The 22,792-nt window shown below is 38.7% G+C and overlaps 1 protein-coding gene across 1 annotated transcript in view; it reads right to left on the bottom strand.

Moving 5' to 3' along the window:
- LOC150084619 (atlastin-2-like) overlaps window positions 1-22,792 on the bottom strand; it is a 403,792-nt gene that overhangs the window by 158,666 nt on the left and 222,334 nt on the right. The window contains exon 10 of the mRNA XM_090375357.1: window positions 5,747-5,803. Coding sequence (XP_090231483.1) covers window positions 5,747-5,803 — 57 coding nt within the window. The remainder of the gene's footprint in view (window positions 1-5,746; window positions 5,804-22,792) is intronic.

The following is a 22,792-nucleotide window of genomic DNA, read 5'->3' on the forward strand; positions in this document are numbered from 1 at the left end:
TGGAGGCAAATTGCTGCTAAGGATTAAGGGATGGTTGAGTGGGAGAAGACAGAGTGGTAACCAATGGACACTGCTCATCGTGGACTAATGTTATTAGTGGAGTCCCTCAAGGTTCAGTGTTGTTTCCATTGTTGTTTTCTGTATTTATAAATGATACTGATGATGGTATATCAAGCTTAATGTCGAAGTTTGCAGACGATACAAAGGTAGGCAGGGTTGTTAAGGACACTAATGACAGTACGCTGCTGCAACAGGAGGCAAATGAAATTTAACATTGACAAATGTAAAATACTACATATTGGAAGTAGTAACCCCAGAGTGACGTATCAACTCTGTGGTACTACACTGACAGTGGTAGAGAACGAAAAGGACCTGGGGGTAATTGTGCAGGCAGATATGAAGTTTTCTGAGCAGTGCAGATGGTCTGAAAGAATAGCTCATAGTGTCTTGTCAATGATATACAGGAATTTTTCTAGCATGGATAAGGAGGTGATTATCACCTTGTATAAGGCAATGGTCAGGCCACACTGTGAGTACTGTATACAGGCCTAGAAACCTCATTTTAAGAAGGATGTAGAGGTGTTGGAACGAGTACAGAGAAGGGCAACAAGATTACTGAATGGAACAAAGGGTTGCTCTTATGAAGAAAGGCTTAAATTTTGCAAATTACAGTGTCTGGAGACTAGGCACCTGCAAGGTGATCTGACTGAGATGTATAAAGCCTTGAATGGTTTGAGCATGCTCAATGCTGATGGGATTCTTCCTGTTGCTTAGAATAATCATCTGAGAGGGCATAAATTCAAATTGAGGAAAGACAGATGTATGATAGTTGGACGGAAGTTTGCCATTAGCCAGAGGGTAGTTGGTTGGTGGAACAGACTTCCATCCTTTGTTGTGGAAGTTGATAGCCTAAATAAATTTAAGGCTGAGCTGGACAGGTATTTGGAATGAATGGAGGGGTGAAATGGGAGCATTTTATTTTTTTTTTTTTTTTGGCTGATGCTGCTTAAGCTTGCTTTCTTGCATCATATGCCTCTACTAATGCTAATGTCCCTTGTATACTCATTTTTTCATTTTTGTTTTCCCAATGCTTATATCAGCACCTGACTGACTCAATATTATGTCTTTTGCTTCCTATCATATCTGACTTTTATGTATATAATGTACTTGGTATATTAAAATTCAGCATATCCATTATCGGTAATATCAGTTTGTATAAAGTAATTAAACCTCGGATAGCTTATGCTTAATAGCATTGGTACCTACATGTACAACAATATTATTTTTTCTACCTCTATATCATAATAACTGTTCTACAGTATCACTATCTTTTGCCCCTGGTAGACATACCCCAATCCTATTCCACTGATTCTTATTGCGTAAATATTCCTTGTTTCTCTGTTGCGAGAAAAACAAGGAATAATAAGTATCGGTACATTTAGCAATAGAGTCGCTGATAATAACTACCTCCTGTGGAACAACCAGAACCTACTGCTCTTGGGGATCCCACCCTGCAGCAAAACATGAGGTTAGGCTCTAGTGTAAGTTGATAGCTGAATATTTAATGAATATCTCTGATTGAATTCATTCAATGGAAATTTCAGAGATCTATGGCTCCGTTGTCAGCAGCTACACATATAAAAAAGATTTAAAAATTACTTTTTACACCATGCTAGCTTGGAAGTATTTAGGTGATATTATTAAATGTTAATGCTTTCCAAACTAACCTTTCAAAACAAATGTAGCACAGCATAAAATATGAACATTAGTATTTTACCTTTTATATAGAATACATTAAAATGAGTATAGCAGAAGCCCAGTTATCTGGCATTTGTGGGGATGGGGATTACTGGTTACACAAATCTGTCAGCTGGAAAAGCACCATTCTTATACAGTCATATTCATAAGTAATGTAACAACTTGTGCTTTGTCAGTGTGTTTTCTTTTGAAAATTTATGTAAGAAAATTATTCAGTGAGTTTTTAAAAAGTAAGCTACATTCTAATAAATGCTCCCTTAACCATGTGTATAAGTGTTCCTAGGTCAATCTAAAAAAAAACCACTCAAAAACCAGGTTGCTATGTCCCCCACCCTTACGATGATACCTGGATATGATGCAGGCTGGCAACACTTGCAAATCAGCCCATGAACATGCACTTTTACCCACATATGCCACACAATGGAATAATTAGTAAATGAAAGAGCATCAAGGCTCAATATGTTCTATTAAGATTATTATTTTATTTAAAACATTTCAGGTATTTTACCGATACCCATCATCAGACCATGCTGTTAGGGGAACAATGGAGCATGGTTTGATGATGGGTATTGGTAAGATTACTGAAACATCACTGTAATGTATAGTAGTTTAGGCTAATAGCTTAATAAACTATATTAATTTCACTTGGTATAACAGTGGTATTAAATTTAGTAATAAATTTAATAGAAAACAATCATGTACTGTCTTTCCCTAACTATATCATATCAATAAATTCTACGTTATTAATCGATTACAAATTAATGAGAGGAATTACCTCAATGCAGGCATGCAGAACGCTTCTTTCCTAACACTCTCCTTGAATAAAAGAATTTAAAATAACTAAATGAATTCTCTAAACTTGGAGAGAAAACATTAGTGATCAAATGATCACTAATGTTTTCTATACCCACTGTATAGAATTATCATTAGTGATAATTCTATACAGTGGGACCAACTGATGATGTTACCAACAGCAAATTCAAAATGGGAAGCATTCAAAGAACTTATCTTGGAAGCTACTAGGCTTTACATACCAACTAAGAAACATTGTTCAAGGTTTAGGCCTAAATGGATGTCAGATGAACTAATGAGACATATAGCAGAGAAGAAAAATGCAAGGGATACATACAAATTAACACATGACACAGAAGCCTATGATAGATATAAGCTGATCTGTAACCAAGTTACAAAGGAAATTAGGCAGGTGAAGGCAGATTACGAGAAATCTTTGGCAAAGGATGCAAAGAAAAATGGCAAGGAGTTCTTTACTTATGTAAACTCTAGAAGGAAGGGGATGAATCAGATTGGTCCACTTGATATCGATGGTTCAACTGTTGATGATCCTGCTCAGGTAGTTAACAAACTAAATGAATATTTTGCATCGACATTCACACATGAGGAGTTATTCAGCGAGGGGAATGCCAGAGGTGTATTCAACTCTGGCAGTGAGCTAGATAATCTTGTAATAACTGAGAGTAAAGTGGAGGAGAAATTGTTGAAGATAAACCAAAGAAAGGCACCTGGGGTGGATGGGATCTATCCAGTTATATTAAAGGAGGCAGCAAAGGAAGTAAGCAAACCCTTAGCAATAATTATGAGAGCTTCTTTGGACTCAGGGGAGGTGCACAGGGACTGGAGATGTGTAAATGTGACCCCGATTCACAAAAGAGGATCTAAGGCTGACTCAAGTAATTATAAACCTGTGAGTTTAACTTCTGTTCCAGGAATATTAATGGAGGCCCTGGTTAAAGAAGCACTGCAGGATCATCTAGACAAGATTTCAGTTATAGCTAGCACACAGCATGGTTTTCTTAAGGGAAAGTCTTGACTGACCAATTTGATTGGATACTATGATGCAGTCACAAAAGAACTGGATGCAGGGAATAACTTTGATATTATATATGTGGATCTTGGAAAGGCTTTTGATACTGTTGCACATAGAAGACTGCTGCACAAATTGGAGCAGTGTGGCATTGGAGGCAAATTGCTGCTATGGATAAAGGGATGGTTGAGTGGGAGAACACAGAGAGTGGTAATGAATGGACACTGCTCATCGGGGACTAATGTTATTAGTGGAGTCCCTCAGGTTTCAGTGTTGGGTCCATTATTGTTTTCTGTATTTATAAATGATATTGATGATGGTATATCAAGCTTAATGTTCAAGTTTGCAGATGATACAAAGGTTGGCAGGGTTGTTAAGGACATTACTGATGCTATGCTGCTGCAACAGGATCTGGAAAGGTGGCAAATGAAGTTTAACATTAACAAATGTAAAATACTACATATGGGAAACAGCAACCCCAGAGCAATGTATCAACTCTGTGGTACTACACTGACAGTGGTAGAGAATGAAAAGGACCTGGGGGGTTATTGTGGAGACAGATATGAAGTTCTCTGAGCAGTGCAGACAGGCTGCAAGAGTAGCTCATGGGGTCTTGTCAATGATATACAGGAATATTTCTAGCAGGGATAGGGAGGTGATTATTCCCTTGTATAATGCAATGGTCAGTCCACACCTTGAGTACTGTATACAGGTCTGAGATGTCATTTCAAGAAGGATGTAGAGCTGCTGGAATGAGTACAGAGAAGAGCAACAAGATTAGTGAATCGAACAAAGGGTTGTTCTTACGAAGAAAGGCTTAAGTTTTGCAAATTACAGTGTCTGGAGACTAGGCACCGGTGAGGTGATCTGATAGAGGTGTATAAAGCCCTGAATGGTTTGAGTATGCTCAATGCCGATGGGATTCATCTTGCTCAGAATATGGGATACTCTTGTTCAGAATAATCACCTGAGAGGGCATAAATTCAGATTGAGGAAAGACAGATGTAGGATAGATGTGCAGAAATTTGCCTTTAGCCAGCGGGTAGTTAATTGGTGGTACAGACTTCCATCCCTTGTTGTGGAAGGTCATAGCCTAAATAAATTTAAGGCTCAGATGGACAGGTATTTCAAACGAACGGAGGTGTGAAATTGAAGTGTTTTTTTGTTTTTTTTTTTTACTGATGCTGCATAAGCTTGCTTTCTTGCATCATATGCCTCTACTGATGCTAATGCTAATGTTAAATGTACCCTGGAATCTGTGGTTCAAGAGGTCTCAATCCAACACCAAAATAAATTGGACCACCAATAAATGTAACGAGTGAAAGAAGACGAGTCTACAATTAAAACGAATACAAATCTATTAAAATTTTTTTTATTATTATTATTTTTTTAGTAAAAAAAAATAGAATAGATTTATATTCATTTTAATTATAGACACAATGTCTTCTTTTGCTCATTGATATTTCTTGGTGGTCCAATGTAATTTGGTGCCGGGTTGAGAGCTCTTGAACCACATTTTTCGGGTACGTATGATCGCTAATATTTCCTCTCTGAGTGTAGAGAATTCTTCATTTAATTATTTTAAATTCTTTTATTCAAGGAGAGTGTTAGAAAGGAGTGTTCAGCATGCTTATATTGAGGTAATTCTTCTCATCAGTTTGTATAATGGTACAATATAGCTTAAGCTGCTGATGTACATAAAAATCAAAACAATAGTGCAGGTATGACAATATTAATACTTTCCCAAGTAAGTGATACTTCAATGGATGTGGCTGGAACAAAGAAGGACAGTTCAGTTCCTCTTCTGATGTAGTGTAGATTGTAAATAGAGTATTTTCCAAATTTCTAAAATTTTTTTTCAAGTTAATATTTTTAAATAAATTGTTGCCTTGTTAAATATTATTGTTTTTATTTAATATATTTTTTGCAATGTTTAGTGATTTAATTCAACCTGTTCTAGGTAGGTAAATGGTGCAATAGAAATGTCTTACAATTAAATATTATTTTTAAAACTGACAGTTACATGATCTTTCCAGATGGATCGATAGCTGGGCTTTTACTGAATATATGTTTTCCTATGAAAATAGTCAAATAGTATCTGATAATCAGTAAAATAGTCAAAATAGTAAAATATAAATGGTACATATCATCATTTACGTGATTTACCTGCAACATTGACTTTGGTTCAGGAAGGTCATGTCCTTGAAAAATTTTAACATATACCTATAACATAAACAAGTTGATAATGTTTAACAAAAAAATCAGTTAGTAAAAATTCTATTTTAGGGGGAAAAAAAAAGTAATGCAGTAATGCTATAAATGAAAATGAGCAATGCTCCCAGTCCCAGTGAAAGTGCCACATGCATCCTTGGTTTTTGGATTTTTTCAATTTTCATGTTGAGATATTTTAGCATTAGCATTAGTAGCGGTATATAATGCAAGAAATCAAGCTTATACAGCATCAAAAAAAAAAAAAAAAAATTTCCCATTTTGCCCATCAATTCGCTCCAAATGTTTGTCTAGTTCTGCCTTGAATTTATTCAAGCTGTCAACATATACAGATGGAAGTTTATTCCAGCAATCAACCACCCGCTGGCTAAAGGCAAATTTCCACACAACTATCCTACAACTGCCTTTCCTCAATTTGAATTTATGTTCCCTCAGACAATTAATCTGGGCAAGAGGAAGAATCCTATCAGCATTGAGCTTGCTCAAACCATTCAAGGCCTTATATACCTCAATCAGATCACCTCACAGGTGTCTAGTCTCCAGACACTGTAATTTGCAAAACTTTAGCCTTTCTTCGTAAGAGCAACCCTTTGTTCCATTCACTAATCTTGTTGCCCTTCTCTGTACTCGTTTCAGAAGCTCAACATCCTTCCTAAAATGTGGCCTCCAGACTTGTATACAGTAATTAAGGTGTGGCCTGACCATTGCCTTGTAAAAGGGGATAATCACCTTATACCCGCTGGAAAAATTCCTGTATACCATTGACAAGACACAATGAGCTACTCTTACAGACTGTCCTCAGAAAACTTCATATCTCACTGCTCAGAAAACTTCATATCTCACTGCACAATCACCTCCAGGTCCTTTTCATTCTCTACCACTCTGAGTGTAGTACCACACAGTGATGTTACTCTCGGGTTACTGCTACACATATGCAGTAGTTTACATTTGTCAATGTTGAACTTCACTTGCCGCCTCTCAGCCCATCTGCTCAACTTTTCTAGATCCTGTTGCAGTAGTGTACTGTGATTAGTGTCATTAACAACCATGCAAACCTTCGTATCATCTGCAAACTTAGACATTAAGCCTAATATACCTTCATCAATATCATTAATAAATACAAAAAAACAACATTGTCCCCAACACTGAACCCTGGGGTACTCTGTGACTTCTCCCACTAAACCATCTCTTTATACATAACAGCAATTAGCCCTAAATGCCATGCTGCTTCAATTTGTACAGTGGTCTTCCATGGCAACAGTATCAAAAGCTCTCCTAAGGTCCAAATATAAAATATAAAAATTATTTTTTTCACCCAGTTCCTTTGTGACTACATCACAGTATCCAATTAAATTGGTCAAGACTTCCCCTTAACAAATCCATGCTGTGTCCGAACTATAACTGAATTCTTGTCTAGATGATCCTGCAGTGCTTCTTTAACTAGTGCCTCCATTAATTTCCATGGAACAGAAGTTAAACTAATAGGTCTTTAATTACTTGTGTCACACTTTGATTCTCCTTTGTGAACTGGGGTCATATTTCACATCTCCAGTCCAATGGGTACCTCCACTGAGTTCAAGGAAGCTCTCATAATTATGGCTAAGGGTTTGCTGCCTTCTTTTGCTGCCTTCTTTAAATATAACTGCATAAATCCAATCCACTTCAGGTTCCTGAGCTGGATTGGATTTATACAGTTACATTTCTCATGTTCATCTTCAACAATTTATGCTCCACTTTACTCTCAATTATTACAAAATCATTTAGCTTACAGTCAGAGTTTAATGCACCTCTAGCATTCCCCTTCCTGATTAACTCTTCATGAGTCAATGTAGATGCAAAATACTCATTCAGTTCATTAGCTACCTGAGCAGGATCATCAACAGTTGATCCATTGATATCAAGTGGACCAATCTGATTCCTCCCCTTTCTTCTAGAGTTTACATAAGTAAAGAACCCTTGCTGTTTTTCTATGCATCCTTTGCCAAAGGTTTCTCATAATCTGCCTGTGCCTGCCTAACCTCCTTTGTGACTTGATTGCAGATCAGCTTATATCTACCATAGGCTTCTGTGTCACCTGTTAATTTATATACACATGCTTTCTTGCATCACATGCCACTACTACTACTATCCCATTCATTTTTCTTCTCTGTCACTAGTCTCATTAGTTCATCTGACATCCATTTAGGCCTAAACATTGAACAATATTTCTTGGTATGAAAAGCCTAGTAGCTTCCAAGATTAATTCTTTGAATGCTTCTCATTTTGAATTTGCTGTTGGTAACATTATCAGTTGGTCCCACTGTATACAATTTAAAAATTGCCTCAGACCACCATAACACTTACGAAAGCAAAAAACCCTTCACTTTAGCCCCCGATGGTAGTTACCTCTTTGAGTAAATTCCACATCAGCACACTGATCTAGTCATTCCTTTATCTGCAGATTCTTAATACATGAAGAATCACTACCAATAAGCAGATCAAGAGTATTACTTCTTCTGGTTGCCTCCCGAACATCCTGCTATAGAAAACAATTATCTAATAAATACACAAAAGCCTTTCAAGTGTGCAAGTGACCAAACCCACAAGTTCCAGTCAATATCTTGGAAATTTAAATCCCCCATTATAAGACAATCTGATTTACTGGCCCACTCTATTTCTCTGTACAACTGTTCATCGTAGTCATTACAGTCATTAGTCCTATAACACACTCCTACTCTCAATTTTGCTTTTGTAGTGCTTATTTCACACCAAACTGACTCAACACTGCACTGTCCATCCATGTCAACTGGCTGCACTTCCTTAGATTTTGTGTATTTTTTTTAAGTAATAGCATAACCCCTTCTCCCTTCCTACCTTGTCTATCCTTTCTCTACACATTTTACTCACTAAATTCCATATCTGTGTGACACTACATCTCTGATATTCCAACAATATCTGCCTTTGATGTTTTGACCAACATCTCAAATTCATCAAAAGTTATTTTCTAAACTCCTAGCACTGGTGTACATGCAAGTATACATGAACCTGTTCTTTTTCTTAGCTACTCTAACACAGCCCATGTATTTACTTGTACCATGATGACTCCCAGAAGTCTCTGAAATCTCCAGCACCTTGTTTTCCAGGCTGCTGCTCATTCCAATAGAAGCAGTGCAAGAATCATTTTCACCTCTGTCAGCAGCTACTGTTAATCTATTAGTCCATGTATGCTCCCAAGCTAGCAGTTTTCCAAACCACCTAATACTGCCTCGATAGCATAAGCAAATATTCTTGCACCCTTTCTATTTAAGTGCATCCCATCCCTGTAGCAGCAGTCTCTCCTGTTAAAAAGCGCAGACCATGCTTAGAAAAATTCTACCCCATGAGCCCTGCACAATCTCTTCAGGGCCGAATTGCAGACACTTTCAAATTATTACAGTCATTAGGATCCTAAAAAATGAAGAAATACTGATGAAACAGACAAAGATAATTTTAAAAAAGTAGAAAACAATCAGTAACAATGAATGGTTATGTAAAAGAGGAACGAATTGCTACTTAGAGTAATGCTAAACTGCAGCCAATTTTCTAATATCCAATTCTTTTTGGATTTTTCAAGATATATTTGCCTGTGTATGATCAGTAAGATTTTCCAAAGATCTAGCACACCCACTGACACAAAAAGTTGCTATAATGATTTTTATTATTCAAATACTAAATATAAACAGCAAAACATTATTTTCATTAATATTTATTATTATTTTTTTTACATTATTATAATCACTGCATTATATAAAAGGCATAATTAAGTTTTTGATATGCCTTGATCATTATCAAGACATATCAAAAACATAACATCAGAATATGTAGATATTGGATACAGTTTGTGTATTAACAGAGTAATCAGATAGAAATCAATTAATGTTATAATAAAAATAAAATAAAAATAAAGTATTGTTGTAATAAAAAGAAAATTTGATTACAACAAAATCAAATAAAACAAATACTGCCTAAAAGAACTAAAATAAATACTAATAGAAATAATGTATAAAAGGAGAGAAAAGTGGCTTCAAAGCTATATTCTTCTTTATTACTTCCACCAATACATTATAAAGAATGCACTTTAAACACCTAGATAAAGGATCACCTGATGCTGCATGTTTAGCAGAGTGATAAAGTAAAACCAGATGTATTGTGTCTGGAGCAAAACAATTTGTAAGTGACACTGAACAGTAACCATATTTAAAAAAACTTCCATCACTGTTATTTTGCTTTTATGTATTTTATTTTTCATGGATTTACTCTGTTCTTTTATGTATTTGATATAATGAAGCAACATGACTCATAAAAATTGAGTAGTAAATTGAGGATGAATTTGTCAACCTATGTAATTAGTAGCCAGCAAAATTTTAAATACCACAAGTATTCTATAATATTAATACTCAAGTGTAGAACAAACTTCAGTACAATAGTGTATATAAATATACACACTGTGCATGGGTCCAGTAACTAATCTGTGTATAAATATATACACAGGTTAGTTACCAAACCCAAGTCAGTTATTAGCATTAGCATTAGTAGAGGCATTTGATGCAAGAAAGCAAGTTTATGCAGCATCAGCCAAAAAAAAATAAAGTAAAATAAATAAATAAAAAATAACCACTTCCACTTCACCCCTCTGTTCATTCGAAATAACTGTCCAGCTGAGCCTTAAACTTATTTAGGCTATCAACTTCCACGACAAGGGATGGAAGTCTGTTCCACCTACCAACCACCCGCTGGCTAAAGGCAAATTTCCGCACATCTATCCTACATCTGTCTTTCCTCAATTTGAATTTATGCCCTCTCAGGTGATTATTCTGAGCAAGAGGAAGAATCCCATCAGCATTGAGCATGCTCAAACCATTCAAGGCTTTGTACACCTCTCAGATCACCTCACTGGTGCCTAGTCTCCAGACACTGTAATTCGCAAAACTTAAGCCTTTCTTTGTAAGAGCACCCCCGTTGTTCCATTCACTAATCTTGTTGCCCTTCTCTGTACTCGTTCCAGCAGCTCTACATCCTTCTTGAAATGAGGCCTCCAGGCCTGTATACAGTACTCTAGGTGTGGCCTGACCATTGCCTTATACAAGGGAATAATCACCTCCTTATTCCTGCTAGAAAAATTCCTATATATCATTGACAATACACCATGAGCTACTCTTGCAGCCCGTCTGCACTGCTCAGAGAACTTTATATCTGCCTGCACAACCACCCCCAGGTCCCTTTCATTCTCTACCACTGTCAGTGTAGTACCACAGAGTTGATACGTTGCTCTGGGGTTGCTGTTTCCCATATCTAATACTTTACATTTTTCAATGTTAAACTTCATTTGCCACCTCTCAGGCCCATCTGCTCAACCTTTCCAGATCCTGTTGCAGCAGCATAGTGTCAGTAGTGTCCTTGACAACCCTGCCAACCTTCGTATCGTCTGCAAACTTGGACATTAAGCTTGATATACCATCATCAATATCATTTATAAATACAGAAAACAATAAAGGATCCAATACTGAACCCTGAGGGACTCCACTAATAATATTAGTCCACGATGAGCAATGTCCATTGATTACCACTCTCTGTCTTCTCCCCCTAAACCACCCCTTTATCCATAGCAGCAATTTGCCTTCAATGCCACACTGCTCCAATTTGTGTAGCAGTCTTCCATGTGCAACAGTATCAAAAGCCTTTCTAAGATCCAAGTATATAATATCAAAGTTATTCCCTGCATCCAGTTCTTTTGTGACTGCATCATAGTATCCAATCAAATTGGTCAGGCAAGACTTCCCCTTAACAAAACCATGCTGTGTCCGAGCTATAAGTGAAGTCTTGTCTAGATGATCCTGCAGTCCTTCTTTAACCAGTGCCTCCATTAATTTTCCGGGAACAGAAGTTAAACTCACAGGTCTATAATTACTTGTGTCAGCCTTTGATCCTCCTTTGTGAATTGGGGTCACATTTCCACATTTCCAGTCCATGGGTAACTCCCCGGAGTCCAAGGAAGCTCTCATAATTATGGCTAAGGGTTTGCTTACTTCCTTTGCTGCCTCCTTTAATATAACTGGATAGATCCCATCCACCCCAGGTGCCTTTCTTGTGTTTATCTTCAACAATTTCTCCTCCACTTTACTCTCAGTTATTACAAGATTCTCTAGCTTACTGCCAGAGTTGAATACACCTCTGGCATTCCCCTCGCTGAATAACTCCTCATGTGTGAATGTCGATGCAAAATATTCATTTAGTTTGTTAGCTACCTGAGCAGGATCATCAACAGTTGACCCATCGATATCAAGTGGACCAATCTGATTCATCCCCTTCCTTCTAGAGTTTACATAAGTAACGAACTCTTTGCTGTTTTTCTTCGCATCCCTTGCCAAGGATTTCTCGTAATCTGCCTTCGCCTGCCTAACCTCCTTTTTAACTTGGTTACAGATCAACTTGTATCTATCATAGGCTTCTGCGTCATGTGTTAATTTGTATGTATCCCATGCATTTTTCTTCTCTGCCATATGCCTCATTAGTTCATCTGACATCCATTTAGGCCTAAACCTTGAACAATATTTCTTAGTTGGTATGTAAAGCCTAGTAGATGCCAAGATAAGTTCTTTGAATGTTTCCCATTTTGAATTTGCTGTTGGTAACATCATCAGTTGATCCCACTGTATAGAATTTAAATACTGTCTCAGTCCATCGTAGTCGCCTTTACGAAAGCAATACCCCTTCCCTTTACCCCTAATGGTAGTTACCTCTTTGAGTAAATCCCACTTCAGCACACTGTGATCACTGCCACCTAGTGGTTCATTTATCTGCAGATTCTTAATGCATGAAGAATCACTACTGTTAATCAGATCAAGAGTACTACTCCCTCTAGTTGCCTTCCAAACATGCTGATGTAGAAAACAATCATCCAATAAATCCACAAAATCCTTGCTAATGTGTGAGTGACCAACCCACAAATTCCAGTCAATATCTGGGAAATTAAAATTCCCCATTATAAGACTCTGTGATTTACTGGCCCACTCTATTTCTCTGTACAGTTTCTTATTATACTCATCAGAGTCATTAGGAATATAGCACACTCCAACTCTCAATTTTGATCTCCCAATGCTTATGTCACACCAAACTGACTCGACACTGCACTGTCCAGCGATGTCGACTGGCTTCACTTCCTTGGATGTGTTTCTGAACTAATAGCATAACCCCTCCTCTCTTCCTATCCTGTCTATCCTTTCTGTAGACATTGTACTCCCCAAATTCCAGTTCTGCATTCCTTATATCTGTGTGACACCGTCTCTGAAATCCCAACAATATCTGCCTTTGATGTTTTGAGCAATACCTCAAATTCATCAAATTTATTTACTAAACTCCTAGCATTGGTGTACACGCAAGTATACATGCACCTGCTCTTCCTCTTAGCCACCCTAACACAACCCATGTGTTTACTTGTACCCCCATGATTCCCAGCAGTCTCTGAAATATCCTGCATCTTATTTTCCACTTATGATTTGGTTTTGGAGAAATAAAAGCTACATTTGGTAGGTATCTCCTATTCACCTCTCCTTTGGTGGACTGCTCCCAGTCTGCTTGCCATCGCTGAGTTAACTTAGTGGCAATTCTTTTTCTTTCCCTAGTCATATCATTGAATAGGTCTAGTGTGATACTCAGGTGTTGAATGAGTATGGCTTTTCTCAGCTTGTAATATAGTTAGTCCTCAGCTTAGTATTTCCACATCCAGGGGGGAGAGTATCTGCCAAGACTTGCAAGACAGAGATACTCACTGTGCAGCAAACTCTGGTTATATCCAAGAGAGTGGTTCTTTGAATGCTTTCTAATTTTCTCTTGTTTCTAATTATTAATATCCTATTGAACCAGATACAGTCCCACAGGCTAAGACTGCTTTACATAATAAGCTTAATGTTTTCTCATCAAGACCCCAATCAACACAGCATACTTGCTAACGTTTTAGCTATATGTTCAATATAAGGGGCAAATGATAACTTGTTATCGAAAATTATACGAAGAAATAGCTCTTGGACCATTCTGACAGAAGTGCCATTAATTTTTATGATTGTTGCTCTTCTAAGGGTGCCTTTTAGGAGGACAGTTTGGGTTTTTTAATTTATGGATTTGTGTCCAGTCCTGCAATTTTAGTAAGGCAGTGTTAGCCAGATTTTTCAATTCTCTATGGTTATTTTTTCCCTCACTATGATGACCAGGTCATCAGCAAACACAAAAGTATCTGTTGGATTTATGTCCATATTCAGGAACTAATTCAGTACTATGGCTTAAAAGAATGGACTAATATAGACCCCTGGGGCCAGCCTTTTATAATTGTTTATATTTTTTTCAGAAATTTGGTCCTGACTATTGTTTTTCTGTTCTCGAGGTAGCTGAAGGTAAGGTATTAAAGTGGTTCATGGGTATCTTTGCCTGCCTTAACCTTCTGAAAATGCTGGGCCACCACAAAGTGCTGAAGACATTAAAAAATCTACAGAGATAGCCAGCAGATATTTCTCTTTCATTGTTAGCTTCATTAACTGGTTGTTACATTGTATCCTTAGTTGCGCAGCCTGGCTTGAAACCAAACTGCTTATCTGAGTACAGAGTTGCTGTCTGGCATACGGTCACTCTCTCACTCTAAGATTTTACCAAGCACTGGTAGCAAAACTATACCCTGGTAAGATGGCTTATCAGAGTTCTTAGGGATAAGCCTAAATAGGGTCTGTTTCCATGGAATGGGAATATGCCTCTAGGCCAAGCAGTTGTTGTGTAAGTGAAGCAGTTTATCAGGGAAGCTGGAAATTTTTTCACAGCCTCCACATTTGTTATTTTTCTATGGTCTAAAGCTGCCTTTAGCTCTTCCTGAAAAATGGAGGTTCTATTTCTGCAGTATAGTAATTCTGATTATTGTTACATATTTCTTGTTGGTGAGGGGTAAGAGTATGTTCATCTGCAGGGAATAGTTTACTAAGAATATTGTGCATGGCATCCTCCCAGGTGTGAGTGTTAGTACCATCTGTGGCAATCCGGTACACAACTAACAAAGGTCGGCACTCCCAGATGTCCCAACCAGCTGTTTCCAGGATTCCCTTTTCTTGCACTTTATGAGGGCAGTTTGTTTTTTGTTATTTGGTTTTTAGGAGCATTATATGCGGTGGTCATTCCCTGATCTTTCCGCATTCTACGTATTTGGGGGTCACGGGCTCGAACTCCGGTCTAATCAAGAAATGTGTGCTACGCACTGCAGCTCCTGCCCACCTGGCTACGGAGGCACCTCTTTTGGGAATTACCCTGGCTTCTAATCCCTCTTGGCACAAGCACATTATAAATATTGCTTCCTCTGCATCTAAAAAACTTGGTTTTCTCTTTCGCTCTCGGCGTTACTTTTCTTCCAAACAGCTATTCACTCTGTACAATTCACAAATCCGCCCTACCATGGAATATTGTTCCCACATCTGGGGTGGTGCCCCCAAAACCTCTCTCAGGCTTCTTGATTCCGTTCAGAAGAGTGCATATATATTAATTAATGATTCATCTCTAACAGAGTTTCTTCACTCGCTGTCTCATAGACATACTGTTTCTGCTGCATGCCTGTTCTACTGATATTTACATGGGCACTGTTCGTCTGAATTGGCTTCTATAATTCCCGCTCTCTCTCTCTCTCTTTCAAAACAGTCTGAACACGTGCTGCCACCAGCTAACATCCATTTACTGTCCAACTTCAAACTCACAGAACCAACTTTTCATCTTCCTCTCAGTCAACTGTCGTTTTTTGTAACAACCTTCCTTCATATGTATTTCCTGAAAATTACAGTCTACAGAAGTTCAAGTCCAATGTCAAAAAATATCTTCTTCCATCTTCTCAACCTCCAACCCAAGCACGGTACTAAGTACTATAGGTTCTAATACCTCTCGTGTTTGGGGTTTTTACATAAAAAAAAAAAAAAAAAAAGTATGCTAGGCCAACAAGACTCACCAAAGGCAACCTTGGACCGGACCTTCTGGAACCCAAAATTATCAAAAAATGGTAGAGTACGGCCTGAACTTACTATTAAACCTATATAACCTCTGTCTCAGTGAAGGCACCTTCCCGACTTCCTGGTAGATGGCAAACATTAAACTCGTCATAAAGAATCCAACAAAGCCACCACACCTTCCAGATTCCTACCGGCCCATTGCACTTTTGACATCAGTAAGCTATTTGAGCGACTACTCTACACACGGATCCAACATTACTATGATGAGGCTAGCCTGGCCTCAGAAAACCAGTTCGGCTTCAGGCGGGGCACCTCTGCCGTGGATGCCCTAACTCCCCTCCCGACCAAGGTCAACAGATGTAATACAAAGTACTTTCTAGTGATAGCCGTGGACTTCGCTGGGGCGTTTGACTCACTTTGGTGGCCGAGCGTCCTGTCGAGGCTGTGCAAAACCAACATTCCGGAAAACCTCTATAACACCATCAAAAGTTATCTAACCAACAGAACTATCAGTCATCACTCCCTAAGGCACACTCTCCAAGCGTGTCCATCGGGGCTGCCCTCAAGGTTCGGTCTTTGACTCACTACTGTGGAATATATCGTCTTGGACACCTTTCTTAACATTGATCTCCATGAAGTACAATCTCAGGCATTTGCGAACAATCTCATTCTGACGGTACAGGCAAACTCAAGAGCTGCATTAGAGGTCCTTGCAAATTGGGCCCTGACCACTCTCCAAGAATGGGCAAACAGAAACCAACTCAAAATATCCCCCACAAAAAAAACTCCATCCTACTAAAGGGACACCTTGATCTTAGGCAGCCTCCGCAAATAAAAATCGGGCAGGAAACAATCAAATTCTCTAACCAACTGAAATACTTAGGCGTGATATTGGACCAAAACCTGTCATTTCAGGACTATCAGAAATATCTCTGGGAAAAAATAAGATGCTACACCTGGGGAGAACCAGGTCTACGGGGCCTACTGTAGGTTGTCATGTGTAAAGAATGGGGCTTGAAAAAGCGAGTCCCCCCCCCCCAACTGTTCTACAAAACTATCTTCACTCTGATCGTCACCTACGCATTTGGCGCATGGTTTCAAAAAACTACAACAGCAGTAAACAGACGTATCACAGACCAAATTCACAGATCCATCTTCCTAACCAACCTCCATCGCCTGCCGCACAGTGAGCACCCATGCTACGCAGGTGCTCGCTGGCACTCTCCCACTGGACTTAGAAATCATACGTCAGGGCCTACCGTACTACCTAGACAAAGGTACCCCCCACAGACTGTTCTGGGTTTCACTATTGACCTAACCAGCAACATAAATGTGGGAAAGAAGAGGATACAAACTCACCTGCAGCAGGCATGGCAGGAAAGGTGGAGTACCTCTCAAAAGTGTGACATCACAAAGAAGTTTATACCCACTATTCAACAAAACTACCCAACCTTACCAAACTGGTTCTCCCCAGGTCCACAGGTAACTTACCTCTTAACTGGATACCGAGCAATTAATGCCAAACTGTCTCTGCTTGGGATCCAAGATGATCCAACTTGCGGGGGTCTGGAGAGCTGGCAGCACCTCATGTGACTGCTGGCTCTATGAAGACCTATGTGGTGTTTTATTCACCAGGATCCACTACTTACCACAGGGGCAAGAACATCACCTCCTAGACACAAAGGAGGAGTCAATCCTTCTCGGATTACACAGGCACTATTCGCGAGGCTGTGGCGATTTTTAACCAAATCGCCACAGCCCACAACCCACTACCACTCGCTTTGGACTGGGACACCAGATATGACCCACCTCCAAGAATTAGAAAACTCAGGAAACAAACTATACCAAAGCAGACTAACATGGATGGGACCCATGTCCCATGAATAACAAATGGAGATGACTACCAAACTTCGACACCCCACCAGCTGGGTCTATGTGAACAAGACACATTCCTGAGAACTGGAAGACAGGAAATAAACCGCACTAAAGTAAAGGACTAACACGGAAAGGACCCTGGTCCCACGGATGACAACTCGGTCATGACACCAGATTAGACACCACCAGCAGGGTCTATGTATAGTTTTCCCACAGACGCCTGTTGGCAATCACACCGGGCTCCTTTGCCTGGTGCCTTTCCACCCCCTCCCCCTGCGCTGGTGGGAGGATGGTACATGACACTACACACATACAATATCCATACACTTTTAAATCTGGCATTTCCAGCGAACTGGTACACCCACAATGAAAACTATGTGGAGATGGGGGGGAACCCCTGGTGCCATCTGACACTAAATATACCTTACACCTTACTAATACTTGCATTTATTTATAGGGCACAAGTAAATCCTGGTATCAAAGACTACAAAGATAATCTCTTAGATGCTGAATATGTTCTCTATAAAGAATTCCTTGGGCACTGTTCTTAATTGGCAACTCTAATTATCCCACTCTTTTCCAAACCAGTCTAATCATGTACCACAACTAGACAGTTTCTATTTACCATTCAGCTCCATACTAACAGAATCAACTGTTCCTCATTTATTCCTTCTATTTTGCTATGAATACCTCAAGGGATCTCAATTACAACAACCACCACAGACCATTTGAGGGAGCGAGGAACATGTCCGACTTGTTTTCATAAAGGAGGAGCTATTTCCAGAGGTAACAATGTTTGCATTACTGACATTTTGTAGCAATGAAATTTTATTAAAAAATCACATCCATATTTTAACTATTCCAATACATTCTAGAAACGATAATATTCATAGACAACTGATGTTTATTTATTTTTTCCTTATTTAATATATTTTAGATGCATTTTGGAGTAGAGCTCAAATGCTTGAATAATTGTGCCCTGATCAAGGAAAAATTCCAACATATTCAATGCTGTTCTTAAACTTATTCACTTAGGTGCAGACTTGCTGATGACTCATACATACTTCACTTATAATACATTTCAGCAGGTTTTATTCCTTCTGTATTCACAAACTGGATTACAGATCACACATCTACCTAGATGCATGAAGGGTGGCACTTGAAAACTATTCCAGCAGATAGTGTCATATGGGTGCTCAGTGTTGCCAAAAGATTTCGATCAATGACCTGCCATAATTTAAGGGGACTAAAACTTAAGTTTATGTTCCCTCTATGCTGCCTCTGAGAAAAAATAAGGATGCCATTAGTATTTAGCTTATTCAGTTTTTGCATAATATGAATTTTATATGTTGTTTCTGCAGTTTTCATTGAATAACCTCTGTACTTTAACCTATATTTTTGACCTATGTTTAATAACCTATGTTTTTGAAGGTTATAACTCAAGGGAACCTCAAAGTTCAAAATACTGTTCTAGTCTTTCCCCTAAAGGTTTGAAAACAAACATAAATGGGAATGTTTTCAAACCTGCCTGTATGCTGTGTAGAATAATTTTCTTCCCCTGAAGATTGATAAAGATGTTTCTTCCTCTCAAAAGGAGGTGGTTCCTGATGTGTTGGGGTTAATAATTTCACTGTATGGGATACTGCACTGTTCTGCTGAAACCAATGCCTGCCTTTTGAAATTTAAGTTTCTGAGGTGACAAACTCATTTCACTTCATCAATGAATCAGAGCACAATGATATTAGAGTCACAAAATTGTGAATCTGATTGTAAAAATATTGCTATAGTTCTCCTAGTTGACAATAGCACATCCACTTCCTCATTAAAGCAGAGCCAAAAGATTGCTAACTCAAAATAGCACACTGCATTAGTACAGAAAAGTCATACAAGCAAGCTTATACAGCATCAGCCAAAAAAAAAAAAAAAAAAAACTCCATCCCACCTCACCTGATTTTTCAATTCCATTTAATGTTCTTGTTTATACTCCATCCTTTTAAGACCAGCAAGTCAGAGGAGTTTACAATAAATCATGAATCCAATACTTAATTGTATTTAGCAGTTATGCAAGTTTAAACCATGGTTCACTCAAAGAGTGAACCCTTGTCAGGAGCGAGAATGCTGTAGCTACTGCACTCTCACTCCTGACCATTTGGCTATGGCAAGCCTGTCTAATTCTTCCTTAAACTTATTCAAAATCCCACTTTCACAATGCCAGATGGAAGTTTGTTCCAACGCTTTATGATTCACTGGCTGAAAGCAATTATTAATACATCTGTTCTACAGCCATCCTTTTAAGACTTAGCATAGATAAGGGGACTAAAACTTAAGTTTATGTTCCCTCTATGCTGCCTCTGAGAAAGAGTAAGGATGCCATCAGTATTTAGCTTATTCAATCCATTTAAAGCCTTAAACATTTCAATCGGGTCTCCTCGAAAATTGTAGCGCTTGGAATTTGTAGAGCTGAAGTCTTTTCTGGTAAGAGTACCCTGTTGTGTCGTAACTAATCTTCTTGCTTTACTCTGCACTTGTTCCAACAGATCCACATCTTTCCTAAAATGAGGCTTACAGAATTGTATTAATGCTCAAGATGCAGCCTAAAACATTGCCGTATACAATAAGATAATCATTTGTGGGTCCCTGCTGAAAAATTTCCTGTATATCCTTGGCAGAGTCCCAAGAGCTGTCCAAGCAGCTTGTCTGCACAGTTCAGAGAACTTCATCTCAGAACATAACGTTATAATTTTATTATAATTAACTAGGCAAGGATCCCTCGGCAAGTTCATTTGATTGCTAATATTACAGAATATAAGTCTCCTGAAGATAAAAGTGGCAATAATCAGAAAAGCAAACATTTTGAAGAAAATGCCTCATTTACATAATAAATTTCTGAGCAACTCAGTTCCCCCTTTCTTGTCAGTTCATGTAACTCAAAAGCTACTTGGAACCAATATGAGAAAGCACCTGGTATCGTGTGCTTCTTTGGAGGAGAGTTTTTTTCATGCTTATTTCTTTTGTAATGTCATTGAATTTTCTCTGAAGACTAGAATCATATCAAAGACCACTCCCACAAAAGTATTATAGGTAACACTCCAACTCTTTCTTAATGAGACTGCACAATGTGTCAACAAATTGCCAGTTTGAGTGATCTAAGTCACCAAAATTTATACTATCGGTACTCGGGGAGACTGCTTTAACATTCATTTTCATATTCCAGCATATACCAGCCTTTTTGTGAGGGAACATGAGGTCTACAATAAATATGTTTTGACAGACATTCACTACATTTTTTTTACCACAATATTATGTAGAACAAAGTAACAGACTTGCTTAAAAATAATTATCTCACTCAGATCAATACATGTGCACTGAAATACACGATACCATCTTTCAGGCTATTTTATTTTGGACATATTCTTTAAGCAAGGCACATATACCGATGAGCCAAAACATTATGACCGCCTACCTAATATGATGTTGATCCCCCACATGCAGCCAAAACAGCTCTTACCTGGCATGGACGCTACAAGATTTCCAAATGTGGCTTGTAGTATCTAGTACTAACACATAACCAGTAGATCCTTTAACTCCTGTTAGGTCTGTGGTTGAGATGCCACTGATCGGAGTTGCTATTCCAACACAAACCACAAATACTCGATGGGATTGATGTCTGAGGAATTTGGAGGCCAGGTCAATACCTGAAAGTCTTCCTCATGTTCCACGAACCAGTCTCGAACAATCCGGGGGGATGTCGGGTGCATATCCTGCTGAAAGACGGCACCACCACAGGGGAAGAGTGTTGCCATGAAAGGGTGTACCTGGTCAGCAATGATGTTTAGTAAGGGGGGTAGACAGAATGCCCGGCACATAGACGACTGGAGCCAGGGTATCCCAGCAGAACATAACCCAAAGCATGACACCGCTGCCACCAGCTTGTTTTTGTCCCACGGTGCATCCAGGAGCCATCAGTTCCCTAGGTAAATGACGCACACATACCTGGCTGTCCACATGGTGCAACAGGAAACGTGATTCATTGGACCAGACGACCTTCTTCCAATCAATCAAGGTCCAGTTTCGATGCTTGCTTGCCTATTGTAGGTGCTGTCGCCGGTGAACCGTGGTTAGCATTGGCAATCGGAGCAGCCTGTGGCTATGGAGCTCCATTTTCAGCAGGGTTCGATGTATTGTGTGTTGTGACACATTACTCCCATCACCAGCATTCCAATTACTGGCAAGTTGCACCACAGTCGCCCTTCTGTTGTCACATACCATCCGGGAGAGCCTTCGCTCACTTGAAGCATCGATGAGCCATGGTTGTCCAACACCTCGGTAGCAGTTCATAGGTTTTCCTTCCTCAGACCACTTTCGGTAGGTACTAACAACGGCTGACCGTGAGCTTCCAACCAGCCGTGCCATTTTGGATATGCTCTGATCCAGTCGTCTGGCCATTACAATTTGGCCTTTCAAATTTGTTTAAGTCCGTCGCCTTTCCCAGCTGAAGAACAAGAGTAACACTGATTAACAGAGCTCAGTATCAGGTGTTTTTTTATACCGTGTCCTGATCCGCACACGTGCCGTAGTTCACCTGCAGTTGCTTTGATTTGCATAACGACTAGCTGGTCATAATGTTTTGGCTCATTGGTGTGTGTGTGTGTGTGTATATATATATATATATATATATATATATATATATAAACTATCCTCGGGAATATTATTAAAATCAATTTAATTACACGAAACAACAAAGTGGAATTTTTCCCTCCTTTAAACAGCGACAGATGATTCTAGTATATATGAATAAGAGGAATTTAAATTTAAGCTTGACAATTTTGTATCACTCACTATTTTTCAAAAGAAAGATTTATATATGAATATTTTACTGTAATGTAAAAAATTATAGTTTTTTTTTTTTCATTTTTTTCTTCCATTTTATAACTAACATTTGGAGTTTCTCTGATCAAGGTCCAGTGACATCTTGCCAATACACATTGCTTTCGATCAAATTTGCCAACCGAAAAGGAGTGGACACATAGAGCTCATGTCATGTCTGCATTAATAAGCAGACATGACATGACACGATTAAATTTATGTATTAATTCAGCAGCATTTACCAAAGGAAATGCTG

The sequence above is a fragment of the Mastigoproctus giganteus genome, chromosome 6 (assembly GCF_048544385.1).
Source record: "Mastigoproctus giganteus isolate SK-2022 chromosome 6, ASM4854438v1, whole genome shotgun sequence".
Lineage (NCBI taxonomy): Eukaryota > Metazoa > Arthropoda > Arachnida > Uropygi > Thelyphonidae > Mastigoproctus > Mastigoproctus giganteus.